The 13,705-nt window shown below is 44.3% G+C and overlaps 1 protein-coding gene across 15 annotated transcripts in view; it reads left to right on the forward strand.

The window, feature by feature from the left end:
* LOC110494448 (endothelin-converting enzyme 1) overlaps nt 1-13,705 on the forward strand; it is a 42,180-nt gene that overhangs the window by 6,451 nt on the left and 22,024 nt on the right. For 6 of the 15 annotated variants that reach the window (XR_016488012.1, XR_016488009.1, XM_090205915.1 and 3 more), the window contains exon 2: nt 11,002-11,085. Coding sequence is in view for 9 of the 15 variants with exons in the window: in XM_090205915.1 (XP_090062041.1) it covers nt 11,002-11,085 (84 nt within the window). In the remaining 6 variants the exon portion in view is untranslated. Of the gene's footprint in view, nt 1-10,508; nt 11,086-13,705 lie in introns of those variants that run through there. The other 9 variants (XR_016488010.1, XR_016488013.1, XR_005037056.2 and 6 more) reach the window with 2 other exon arrangements.

Genomic DNA, 13,705 nt, shown 5'->3' on the forward strand with positions numbered 1-13,705 from the left:
GGGTGTAGATCACATCAAACACCATCACCTGACCTGTGGTCACATCAAACACCATCACAACTTTACACTCCGACACATCATTACTCTTGTTTCCCATCTTCACCCTCACGCTCTCTGCACTAGAAGCATCACTGCTTTCAGTAGCATGGTTTCTCTTTTTCCTGTTACTGTCCTTGACACTCATTCTCCCGACCCATTTCATCAGAACTATCAACCATGATGATCGCATTCAAGTGCAGCTGTTACTTCTCCAACTTTCTCTCCATACCCTCCATCACAGCATCTTCACTAATCACACGTCGGCAAACTGCACTTCCTGATTTGGACTCATTTTAGATTTGGTTAATAAAGAAATGCTAACAGCCATGGCTGAATTCAAACACGAGTTGGTTTCGGGGTGTGGTTTGATGTGGGTGTCTCTTGTATGTGTTCGCAGGTGGGAAGAGTTAGACAAATTATTTTGCCAATTAGCTTCAGCCAGCTGGTGTGCAACCGTGGAAAAATGTATTTGACTTTGGATAGCCTATCTCCGGGGCTAGCTACAGACCGTGAATAAATTGCCCAATATACTGTAAATGAGACAATATTTTCACGTTGCACACTTTTTTGTTTTCTTATTAAATGCTTTCAATATTTCTATATGCATTTCCACAATCTCTAGTTGGCTTGAGGTTTTTTAAGTCATTGAAATTTGGAGCTATTGCAATTTTTACATTGTCCCATGTACATTGTGTAATTTACCGATGGTCCCTAACTAGCCCCATGGGGATATCCAAAGTAAACCCAAATTTACCACAGGCATTACGATTAGGTCGTGTGCAGCTGCACTCAGAATGGATGATTACTTATGTGCTGCCAGCTGTGGTACATGTGGGCAGGATTGATACAAACCCAACCTTCGTACAGTATACTTTGTGATGCAGTCACGAGCACAAGTCTCTGTTTTGGATGCAACTGACATTATGACCAAAATTAACCTATTTACACCTATTTACCTAAAACATTTAGGTATAATGTGTGCCTATGTGATGTGTTGGACTGGTTTGTGTTGTGGGTTGGCTGTGACAACTGTGTCAAATTCCAATGGAGCAATTTACATGGCTGTGTTTGTGGGTGTAATGTTGGAATATTTTAAATATGTTCCTGGCTACAGTGGTTCCCCCTAGAGTACACTAAAGGGTTAACATGTGTTTGACTGCTGAGGGGCAGTATCTGTACTGTAGTGTGGCTCACTGACTCTGGACAACCTACAGGTGGCAGGGACAGGCTATGGCCCATGATCCCTTGGAGTGGCTCTGTGAGTTTAAAACAAAAGCAGTTTAAGACAATTCTAGAAAAATATTAAGAACACATTCATTAGACTCCTAGTAAGTCTACATGCAATGTAGGGCACATGCAGTGAAGTTCACCAGTCCCTGTTTAATTAGCCTACATTCTAGGGGTGTAACGGTTAACTAAATCCACAGCTTGGTACATACTGTACCTCGGTTTTTGGGTCACGGTTCACAGAAGGAGGGAACACATTTTTATTATATTTTCAGTTGAGGTCGGAAGTTTACATACACCTTAGCCAAACTCAGTTTTTCACAATTTCTGACATTTAATCCAAGTAAAACTTCCCTGACTTAGGTCAGTTAGGATCACCACTTTATTTTAAGAATGTGAAATGTCAGAATTATAGTAGAGAGAATGATTTATGCACTCAATTAGTATTTGGTAGCATTGCCTTTAAATTGTTTAACTTGGGTCAAACGTTTCGGGTAGCCTTCCACAAGCTTCCCACAATAAGTTGATGGATTTTGGCCCATTCCTCCTGTCACGACTTCCACCGAAGGTGGTTCCTCTCCCTGTTCGGGAGGTGCTCGGCGGTCGGCGTCGCCAGCCTACTAACCATCACCGATCCATGTTTCCTTTTCCGTTTGTTTTGTCTTTGGTTCATTCACACCTGGTTTTCATATGCTTTCATTTCTATGTGTATATTTACCCCCGTTTCCCTGCTTAGGTTTGTGCGGGATTATTTTCTTGTTGCTTGTGGAGGCTTTCCTCAGTGTATTTTGGGTGTGTTTATTATAGTAAGGTGCGTTGTGTTTTTGCGCCTTACGGGAGTACTGTTAGTTCCCATTGACTTGGGCGTTGTTTTTGGATATTGTACTGTCCCGTTTTTTTGGACTTGCCCTTATTAAAATATACGCTACACTGACATCTCTGCTCTCCTGCGTTTGACTCCTTACCTACCTTCAGTGCGTAAACGCAACAGAATCCCGCACCCGCATGATGGGAGAGCGTCTGCTCCTGCTGACTCCGACATCAATGGAGGAACGCATTCAACAACATAAGGCAGTCTGGGAACAGCGATGGATCAGGTGATGGCGACGATGGACAGGTGGGAGAGAGGTGGCCTTCCTCCACCAGCCACACTACAACCACTCCCACAACCCTCTCATTTGTCACCTGGCTCCAGTGGTATTTGGCTCGCTCTCCCTGGAAACCGTTCACCCGGCTCCTTCGGGACATGAGAGCGTGAACGCCCTCGTCTCCTGCCTCTCAGGCAAAGCCCTGGAGTGGGCCAACGCGGTCTGAAATGATGGAGACTCGGCGAGGGACCACTACCCGGAGTTCACGACGGGTGAACGTCTGTTCCATCTCAGGCAGGAGACAAGGAGCGTGTAGGACTTCACACTGGAGTTCCGGACCTTGGCCGCCAGCGCGGGATGGAACAACAGGGCCTTGATCGATCACTATAGGTGTAGTTTGCGTGAGGACGTCCATAGGGAGCTAGCCTGAAGAGATACCACCCTCACCTTGGACCAGCTGGTGGATATGTCCATTCGGCTGGACAACTTGCTGGCTACCCGCCGGACGTCCGGATCAGTATCTGTCCGTTTCATCCCCCAGCACCTCTGCTCCACCGCCCATGGAGCTCGGGGGGTGCTGCAGCGAGGGCGACCGGAGGAGGAGCACTTTCTTGCACCAGATGTGGTCGTAGAGGGCACACTGCTGACCGGTGCGGGAGGAGCTCTTCTGGGAGTCGAGACGACAGGCAGGTAGGGCACTGTTCGGGCACTTTTTAGATAGTCGACCATTAGGTTCAGGGCTAATCAGGGAGGCCACGGCTCCACTGGACATGGTTTCGCAGGGGGGTCATGGGGAGATAATTAGTCTCTTCCTTATTGATTCTCCTGCGTTTCCCGTGATGCTGGGGATGCCCCTGGTTGGCCCGTCACAACTCCAAGATTTTGTGGCAACAGAGGGCTCTTCAGGGGTGGTCGGAGGAGTGCTCAGGCAGGTGTGTAGGAGTTTCCATCGGTGCAACAATGGTGGAGAGTCCAGACCAAGTCTCCACCATGCACATTCCCTCAGAATATGCAGTAAAAAGAAGGCTACTCAATTACCACCTCATCGATGAGGGGATTGTGCGATAAATCTCCTGGTAGATGCCGCACTTCCCAGGAGTCACCGTCTCGGTGGCTATGGAGACATATATCTCTGGGGCAGGGGTACATTCGGCCCTCCACGTCACCTGCCTCCTCGAGTTAATTTTTTTGTGAAGGAGGGAGGTCTGCGTCCATGCATTGACTATAGAGGTCTAAATTCCATTACAGTGGGGTACAGTTACCCGCTACCTCTCATCGCCACGGCGATTGAGTCATTTCACAGGGCACGCTTCTTCACAGAACTGTATCTCAGGAGCGCGTATAACTTGGTGCGTATCCAGGAGGGAAATGAGTGGAAGACAGCGTTTAGTACCACATCAGGCCATTATGAGTACCTCGTCATGCCGTACGGGTTGAAGAATGCTCCAGCAGTCTTCCAATCCTTTGTAGATGAGATTCTCAGGGACCTGCACAGGCAGGGTGTGGTGGTTTATATCGATGACATTCTGACATATTCCGCTACACGTGCCGCGCATGTGGCTCTGGAGCGCAGAGTACTTGGGTGACTGTTGGAGCATGACCTGTACGTTAAGGTTGAGAAATGCTTGTTCTTCCAACAGGCCGTCTCCTTCCTAGGATATTGCATTTCCACATTGGGGTTGGTGATGGAGTGTGACTGCATTGCAGCCGTGCGTATTTGGCCTACTCCCAACACGGTAAAGGAAGTGCAGTGGTTTTTAGGGTTTGCCAACTACTACTGAAGGTTTATCCGGGGTTTTAGGCAGGTGGATGCTCCCATTACCTCACTGCTGAAGGGGGAACCGGTGCGTCTGCGGTGGTCGGCTGAGGTGGACAGAGCTTTATGTCACCTGAAGGCTCTGTTTACCTCTGCTCCCGTGCTGGCCCATCCGGATCCCTCTTTGGCATTCATAGTGGAGGTGGACGCGTCCGAGGCTGGGATTGGAGCCGTGCTCTCACAGCGCTCGGTTATTTCACCGAAGCTCCGCCCCGGCTGAGCGAAACTATGACGTGGGGGGCCGGGAGTTGTTGGCTGTCGTCAGGTCTCTGAAGGTGTGGAGACATTGGCTTGAGGGGGCTAAACACCCTTTTCTCATCTGGACTGAACACCGTAATCGTCTCTGCTTCCCTGGAGTCTTTCGTGGTTAGAATAGATACTTCAGAGTACCATTCACAAATGTTCTTATAGAATAGCTGTTTCTGCGGTTGTTGATCCTCACATCTCATGTTCCCATAATTTCTAGCTGCAGAATAGTAATTAGTATCGAAGATTTGCTCTTATTCTGTCGGGATCGATAGTCTCAGAGTTGAACAATTTCCACCCGTGTAGCCAATGCTCCACGTTTGATGGTTAGGAATTCAACAACCATTACAACCTTAGCTTATACCGAGGTTTTTGTGGTCTCTACTCAACCTTCGCCCCCTCAGCTGACCAATGTATGCTTGGTCTGAAGAGGATTTCTTCAGGTGGGGGTTTTATTCATAACAGTAGAAAAGGGCTGTCCCATGAGCCAGATCATGTCTGTGCTCCTGGGGGCGGGCCAAAACTTTAAAGGGAATACAGTTCTCTCACATTAACGGTTTAACATGGCATCACATCATTTCACAAATAGTTGAATCTTTACAAATTTATTTTATACAATAATTAGACGTAAACCTCAACGGAGGCTCCTGTATAAACAGAGTTATGGTAATGTGGCTGTATTGTCTTTCATGAGGTCACAAACATGAAACAAAACGGATCGGGTCGTAGCTGGCTTCTCCACCGACCATTTACACATTCTCCAAAACATGGACATTATTCAGTTCTCAAGTTCTGTGATGTAGAATAAGTTCCTTTGTTCTCTCTGTGTGTCTCTTTCTGCATGGGCAGGGGGAGAGAGTCTCCTCCGGGAATTTACGACCTGAGATAACAGAACCTGGATGTAGGAGAGGAGAGAGGGGGAAGGCACTCGCTATACCCAAAGAGGGCCACATCATGACATTATTGAACTACATTGTAGGGTTTATAACTAAGCATTTCATGGTAAGGTCTACCACACCTGTTGTATTTGGCGCATGTGATAAATAAGATTTGATTTGTAATGTAGTTATTCCTGGCGAATGCTCCTGTGCCACACATAATTGTCTGGTTTGCAGGATCAGTGTTGAATTACTGACACATGCTTGTGGTTTACAGCCATGCTCAGAAGCCATGGCTTCACTATGTTCCATGAATCCTGGAATATTGACCTCTCATAGCCACCTGCTGCTCCGAGACACATCCACACATGCTGTGGAGGAATACAAGCAAAGACAATATGTAAAGTCATGTCCCAGACCTAGTCAATGAGACCATGAGAAATAATAATCCATGGTTAATAAGATGATAGTTGGAGCTGTATTGTTAGATTTCAGTGCATCCTTTGATGTTATTGATAATTTATTGTTATTGAAAAAACTCCCTTGCAATGGCTTTACATCACCTGCAATTACATGGTTGGAGAGTTATTTATCCAATAGAACCCAGAGAGTGTTCTTCAATGGAAACTTCTCTAACATCAGATATGTACAGTGTTGTGTTTCTCAGGGCAGTGGTGCTGTTAATATTCTCAATTTTTACAAAAGATTTGCCACTGGTATTACACAAAGCTAGAATGACTATGTATGTGGGTGATTCTAAATTTCAGCACCCAAAGCCAGTGGGCTCTCTGAAATTCTAAATAAAGAGTTACAGTCAGTATCAGAATGGGCGATTTTATTAATAAATGGGTCTTAAATACATCTAAAACTAAAAGCATTGTATTTGTTTCAAAACATTCTCTAAGACCTAAACCTCAACTGGAGTTGTACATAAATGGTGTGACCATTGAGCAAGCTAAACTCCTAGGTATAACATTGGAATGTCAATTATCATGGTCAAGTCATATTGACAGAATTGTTATGAAGATGGGGAGTGATCTGTTATAAAAAGATGTTCTGCTTTTTTGACACAAATCAACTGTGCTAGTTGTTCAGTCTCTGGTCTTACTGTTCGGTAATACATCAAGTGCAACAAAGAAAGACCTAGTAAAGCTGCAGCTGGCTCAAAACAGAGCAGCACGCCTTGCCCTTAACTGCACATACAGAACTAACATCAACAGCATGCATCCAGTCTTTCCTGGTTGAGGATTGACGAGAGATTACCTGCTTTTCCTAGTTTATATGATAAATATTATTGTGATGAAAATTCCATATTGTCTGCACAATCAAATAAAATGCAGCTCAGACACCCATACATACCCCACAAGACATGCCACCAGGGGCCAATTCACAGTCCCCAAGTCCAAAACGAATTCATGGCAATGCACAGTTTTATACAGAGCCATGATTGCATGGAACTCCCATCTTCAATTACTCAAGCATACAGCAAAATTACCCTTAAAAAACAGATTAAACAACTAATGAAACGGCGGGGGACTATGAGGGGACAAACACAATTTTTGTTGTTGTATTATTGTATTTTTTACTTGTATTGTTTGTATATCATTGTATTTTACATTTGTGTGACTGTCCTTCAGTGTTTTGTTACTTGTCATGTTTTGTGTTTTTTGTGGACCCCAGGAAGGATAGCTTCTGCAAAAGCTAATGGGGATCCTAATAAACAAATACTAACACCATGGGACCAAGGGATCACTTGTATATGGTTGTTGTGGGTCATGTGGGGTTAATTTACCTGATGAAGACCATGTCAGTTGAACTGTTGTTTGTGTATCACAGTACATTTGAGTCAATAATCACCTTTGGGTGCAGCAAAACAGTGAGCCAGCATTGTCTTTCATTCTATGCACCAAACCCAGACAGGCTTTAAGAAATCAGAGTGAATGTGTCCTTTCTTCCTGTTAGGATCTCATATAATTACTATATTGTGGAATGCCTATGATCTCACACTACCACTATCTGTGGCCTTGGTAGCAATATAGAGGTGTTCTCATTGACAAAGCCTATTGACAGGATACACACTTACACAGGTGCTTCTGGTGATTCACAAAATAACCCCTTAACCCCGACTAGCCTTACATTAGTCACTCCTTCAACTCTCAACAGCAGGAAACAGAAGACCCCATCACCATTGGTCGTTTGATGCAGTGTTGTTAACTGAGGCAATCTGTGGCAATATGGGGGGATGCGGGCACATCTGCAAACACATCAGTGTCAGGATAGTGTCAAAATATGAGTGTGTGCTCTTGGGAATGACTGTACGTTAGGTGAGTTTGTGCCAGTGAATATCCCAACTTATTTAGGCTTAGTACCGTAACGTGGTGCCTCAACTCATTGACAACGTATTTATTGTAGATTGTGACTGAAGAGTTGCAGATGTTTTTTTTGTGTAAAATAAATTCTCTCCATACAAGGAGGCTTATGGACAGCCATATATAAATCCGAAAAGGATAAGAAAATGTCTGTCATTGGGATCTCAGTCATCAGCTATGCAAATCAAATCCCATTGTATTTGTCACCTGCTTCGTAAACAGGTGTAGACTAACAGTGAAATTATTACTTACTGGCCCTTCCTAACAAAACCGAGAGAAGGAACGAGAAATTATTGAAAAATAGGAATAAATACACAGTTGGCTACATACATGGGGTATCAGTACCGAGTCGATGTGCAGGGTGTACGAGGTCATTGAGGTAAATATGTAAATATAGGTAGGGATAAAGTGACTAGGCAACAGGATAGATAATGAACAGTAGCAGCAGCGTATGTGATGAGTCAAAAGAGTTAGTGCAAAAAGGGTCAATGCAGATAGTTCGGGTAGCTATTGGTTATTTTTTAACTAAATATTTAGCAGTCTTATGGCTTTGGGGTAGAAGGTATTTAGGGTTCAGTTGGTCCCAGACTTTCTGCATTGGTACCGCTTGCTGTGCGGTACTAGAGAGAACAGTCTATGACTTGGGTGCCTGGAGTCTTTGACACTTTTTCGGGCTTTCCTCTGACACCGCCTGTTATAGAGGTCCTGGATGGTAGTGATGTACTGGGCCATGCGCACTACCCTATGTAGCGCCTTGCGGTCGGATATCAAGCAGTTGCCATACCAAGCGAGGCTTGCAGCCAGTCAAGTAGGATTCGATCTTAGTCCTGTTTTGACAGTTTGATGGCTCGTCGGAGGTTGTAGCAGGATTTCTTATAAGCATCCGGATTAGTGTCCCGCTCCTTGAAAGTGGCAGCTCTAGGCTTTAGCTCAGTGCGGATGTTGCCTGTAATCAATGGCTTCTGGTTGGGATATGTACATAAGGTCGTGGTGGGGATGACGTCATCGATGTACTTATTAATGAAGCCGGTGACTGATGTGGTACATTCCTTAATGTTATCGGATGAATCCCGGAACATATTCCAGTCTGTGCTTGTGAAACAGTCCTGTAGCTTAGCATCCGCTTCATCAGACTACTTGTTTGAGTTTTTTTCTTGTAAGCAGGAATCAGGAGGATAGAGTTGTGATCAGATTTGCGTTTTGTTTCTGTGTGTGGAGTAAAGGTGATCTAGAGTATTTTCGCTTCTAGCTGCCCATGTGACATGCTAGTAAAAATGAGGTAAAACAGGCCACAAGGAACACCGCCACTGGATGTACATTTTCTTGTTTGCTTATGGCCCTATACAGCTCGTTAAGTGCGGTCTTAGTACCAGCATCGGTTTGTGGTGGTAAATAGACAGCTACAAAAAATATAGATGAAAACTCTCTTGGTAAATGGTATGGTCTGCAACTTATCATGAGGTGTTCTAACTCGGGCGAATAAAACCTTGAGACTTCCTTAATATTAAAGATCAGCACCAGCTGTTGTTAACAAGAGACACACCCCCCCCCCCCCCCCCCCCCTTAGCCTTACCTGAAGCTGCTGTTTGGTCATGACAATGCATAGAAATAACAGCTGATGTATGTTATCCATGTACTTGTTCAGCCAAGACTCCAAGAAACAGAATATTACAGTTCTTCAGGGAGCCCGCTTGTTTATCTCTCTTGCGCCGTCTCTTCCTCTTTCAAGTACTGGGGATTAGGGGCCTGGTCCGGAATGAGCAGTATATTGCCGACTTGTTGAAGTAGAAATCTTAATCCAAATCGAGGTTAGTGATCGCTGTTCTGATGTCCAAAGTTATTTTCGGTCATAAGAAATGATGGTGGAAATATACAAAAATAAAAAAGTTAAGATCAGGGTAAAAACACACAAAATAGGAGCCCGTAGAATTGGTCAGGAGCCCGTAAAACGGCAGTTATCCACTGCAGCGCCATCTTCTTCCACATACACTAGTAGGCATTATGATGCTGAGAATTGAAGCTCGCTTTAGTCTGAAAATGTACTTGAAAACCACTAAAAATAAGTGGTTGTCACAGAAGTCGCCTCCCAGTCGTTTTCTCATCCCTCTCATCACCTCTGCGTGTCTCCCACCATCTCTCTCTCTCTCATCAGAATGGCCCCTCCACAGAGTGATGATAGGACTGAGCAAGAGCTTGTTAAGGAGAGCCAAGTATATCAGTGTGGGCGTTGGTGGGCATGTTTTATGAGTGGCCTTGTGGAGGTTAACAGAACACTAGTGTTTGTCCGCTGTGCTGTTCAGGCCTTGTGATACTGCCAGTAGATTTGACTGGCCCTGTCCGTGTAATAGAAAGCTGGGTTTGGTTTGGTAGGAGTGGAGTCTGCAGTTTTGCTGTAGGCTGGTGTAGCAGTTACAGCTGCCTATTTGGTGTCTGAAGATGCATAGCTGTTGACATGAGTTATAAGTGTAGGTAACTAAGCTTTACTTAGGGGAAGTGTCATGGATTAGATTGAATACAGGAGAAGAACTAGTACTACACTTTTAAATTATAGCAGTTTACCTAATTACAAAGGTCAGTTCCAATATCAAACCTTTCCCCAAGCAGTAAAAACATATTATTTTAAGAAATTAAGATTTCTCAATGTCCTTCTGGGTGTAGGGTTAGAGAGGGTAAGGTTTGAAACAATCAACTGTCATGCCTATGGGGTGATGGTAACCCGGGCAACAACTGAAAGCATGCATGGGAGGGCATTTCCATCCAGACTCCACCCTCTGGTCTTGAAAGTCCTATGGATAGGAGAGTGGGAGGGAACTAACGTACAAAAGTTTCCTCTCTAAATCTATATGAAACCACTCTGTGGAATGCACACACTCCCTCTCACACACCCTCACTCTCAGTCACATAAGTCGATTAAGTGAATGCTCCTTCCTGTTTTTCGCGAGTTCCCTCTCTGTTTTGTTTCTTGTTTGACGAGGTTGGGCTAAGTTGGAGCTCCAGGAGAGCATGTACTGAAGGAGGGCTGAGCAGAACAACATAGTTGCTAGAGAGGAAGGGCTGTTTCTTTGAAAACCTTTACAGGACTTTTTAAGTGGAGAGTCTTGACGGCGCCCACGAGATTAGACCCCAGGAGTAGCCGAATGACGCAATGGGGGGTTGTTGAGTAGGGGGTTAGGGGGTAGGGAGGTGGTGAGAAGAGGGTAGGAAATACTGGGGCGCTGAATTTAATATTCCTTCCCCTGATCTACATCACACACATCCTGTAGGAAAGGAAAGGAAAGGAGAGGGCCTTAAGGAGCATGGATGCACTGAGGGAGTCTTTTCTGCATTTGACCTTTCAGATGTCCACGTACAAGAGGGCCACTCTGAACGAAGATGACCTGGTAGATTCCAACGGGGATGAGTTCTACCCCCCTGCCATGCAGGTAAGACAACTATTCCTTTGTATAAAAATAATGGACGAGCTCTGACACGTGACAAGTCTGTCTAGATGCACTCATTCTGCTGCTTCTGTTGTTATGTTATGATCTGCTTGCATTGTATGACAAATTCCATTCCATTCCAAATAAATGCATTAGCATTGAGCTAATCAAATTCCAGTTCTTCTATTATCTTTGTGAGGACTTTGAGCGTCATGGTATTTCCTGAGCCTGCTATTCTCTGTCAGCCATGTGCTACATTCAACACAGAGAGCTACTTGAGGAGAAAGACTATTATCTCCTGATGCGTAGACTAAACAAACTACCCTTTATAGAGGCCCGTACAGTATCTGCATTTCTGGGTGCTTCAAAAAGCTTGGATAATCAGTTGCAGAGCCCATCTTACAGAACAGATGTCTCAAGTTGCATGTGTTTCTATAATATTTGACAGGCAAGGAGGAGCTCACTGCTTGTGGTATCCTAGGTTTTCTGTTGATACAAAGTCTGTCAGATTAATACTGTAGTTAATCATATTGAAAACCAATGTGTTCACTGTACCTGCACTGGTAAGTGGATAACTGCACTGTTATGAAAGGATTTTCAGCCCACAGATGTAAGTATATGAACACATTCCATTTTGTATTCTTACTTTCTACCTTGCGGATACAACAGTCTTCTAACCATAGAGATTAAAGTATTTTAATTCCTAATTCTATGCTTACAACTCTGAATCACTGTGCAGGATTCTTCTTTCTCCCCTGCACTAAATAAAGTCACCAATAATCACAAATGTTTAACAGAGATACTCTACATGACCAAAAGTATGTGGACACTTGCTTGTTGAACAGCTCATTCCAAAATCATGGGCATTAACATGGAGTTGGTCCCTCTTTGCTGCTATAACAACCTCCACCAGATGTTGGAACATTGCTGTGGGGACTAGCTTCCATTCAGCCACAAGAGCATTAGTGAGGTCAGACTCTGATGTTGGGCGATTAGGCCTGGCTCACAGTCGGCGTTCCAATTCATCCCAATGGTTTTTGATGGGGTTGAGATCAAGGCTCAAAGTTCTTCCATACCGATTTCGACAAACCATCTCTGTATGGATCTCGCTTTGTGCACGGGCGCATTGTCATGCTGAAACAGGAAACAGCCTTCCCCCAAACTGTTGCCACAAAGTTGGAAGCACAAAATCGTCTAGAATGTCATTGCATGCTGTAGTGTTAAGTTTTCCATTCACTGGACCTAATGAGCCTGAACAATGAAAAACGAAACTTTACAGTTGGCACTATGCATTCGGGCAATAAGCGTTCTCCTGGCATCCGCCAAACCCAGATTCATCCGTCGGACTGATAGATGGTGAAGCGTGATTCGAGAACACGTTTCCACTGCTCCAGAGTCCAATGGCGGCACACTTTACACCACTCCAGCCAACGCTTGGCATTGCGCATGGTGATCGTAGGCTTTTGTGTGGCTGCTCTTCAGTAAGGTCATTCTACTGCTAGTGTTTGTCTATGGAGATTGCATGGCTGTGTGCTCGATTTTATACACCTGTCAGCAACGGGTGTGGCTGAAATAGCGAATCCACTAATTTGAAGGGGTGTCCACATACTTTTGTATATATAGTGTATATCCACTATCCACAACTGATTAAGTAGGAGAAAGCAGAACAACACGCTGCACCTACTGTGGACTGTTGACAAAGGTATCACTAGATAAAGGTCTTTTGAAGACACTGTTGCCTAACTTTTTAGAGGCTGCAACAACAGTAACTATGTAACTGAGAATCATAACAGGTTATACAATGGACCTGCGCTGTCTGAGTCAGTGGCTTCACACATGTCTGGCTAGAAGTCTGTTACACTAAATCATTTCTGTTTTCATGGTTTCAATATTTCCATTTTACTTCAGCCAGCTCTTTTCCTTCTGCTGAGAATCTGAGCTTCCTCTGAAATCAGATCATTCCTAACATATTTTCCCATGGCTAAGAGAAGAAATAAAGTATGTTTCAGAACGTTTCATTTCCAAAACATTTTTCTACCATCACATTGTGCAGTGGTTTTTACTTGTGAGAATCTGTGATAAAGCACAGACCTCAACCACACTGACTTGGCAGAAGTAGCTTCTCAAATGCACACAGAAATACAGATTAAAGTTTTTTTTTTAAACACCCAAACCTCTGAAAGTGGGGGTGGTAGGTAGCCTAGCAGTTAAGAGCGTTGGGCCAGTAACCGAAAGGTCGCTGGTTCAAATCCCCGACCCGACTAGGGGAAAAATCTGTTGTCATTCCCTTGAGCAAGGTACGTAAACCTAATTGCTTCTGTCTGCTCAATGACTCAAATGTAAATGTAAAAATCAAAGTCTGGAGGATTACGAAGCCTGTTGTGGCTTTGGCACCAGAGCTGCTCACATTCAGTGTGACATTTGAACTCTTGCCTTAGCTAATGAGACATAATCACATTTTTTAACAGGTCTGGGATAATTGGTTTTCACAGGGTGTGTAAAACGTCTTGTTTTGAAAATGCCTATGTAGTATCTCTATGAGGCAGATACATTTATTCTAGTGCAAAAATGTACTACAAAGTGTAAATAGGAGAATTTTGGTCATGAAGTCAGTCTTATCCAA

The sequence above is a fragment of the Oncorhynchus mykiss genome, chromosome 17 (genome assembly GCF_057628025.1).
Source record: "Oncorhynchus mykiss isolate SJ-2025 chromosome 17, ASM5762802v1, whole genome shotgun sequence".
Classification (NCBI taxonomy): Eukaryota; Metazoa; Chordata; class Actinopteri; order Salmoniformes; family Salmonidae; genus Oncorhynchus; species Oncorhynchus mykiss.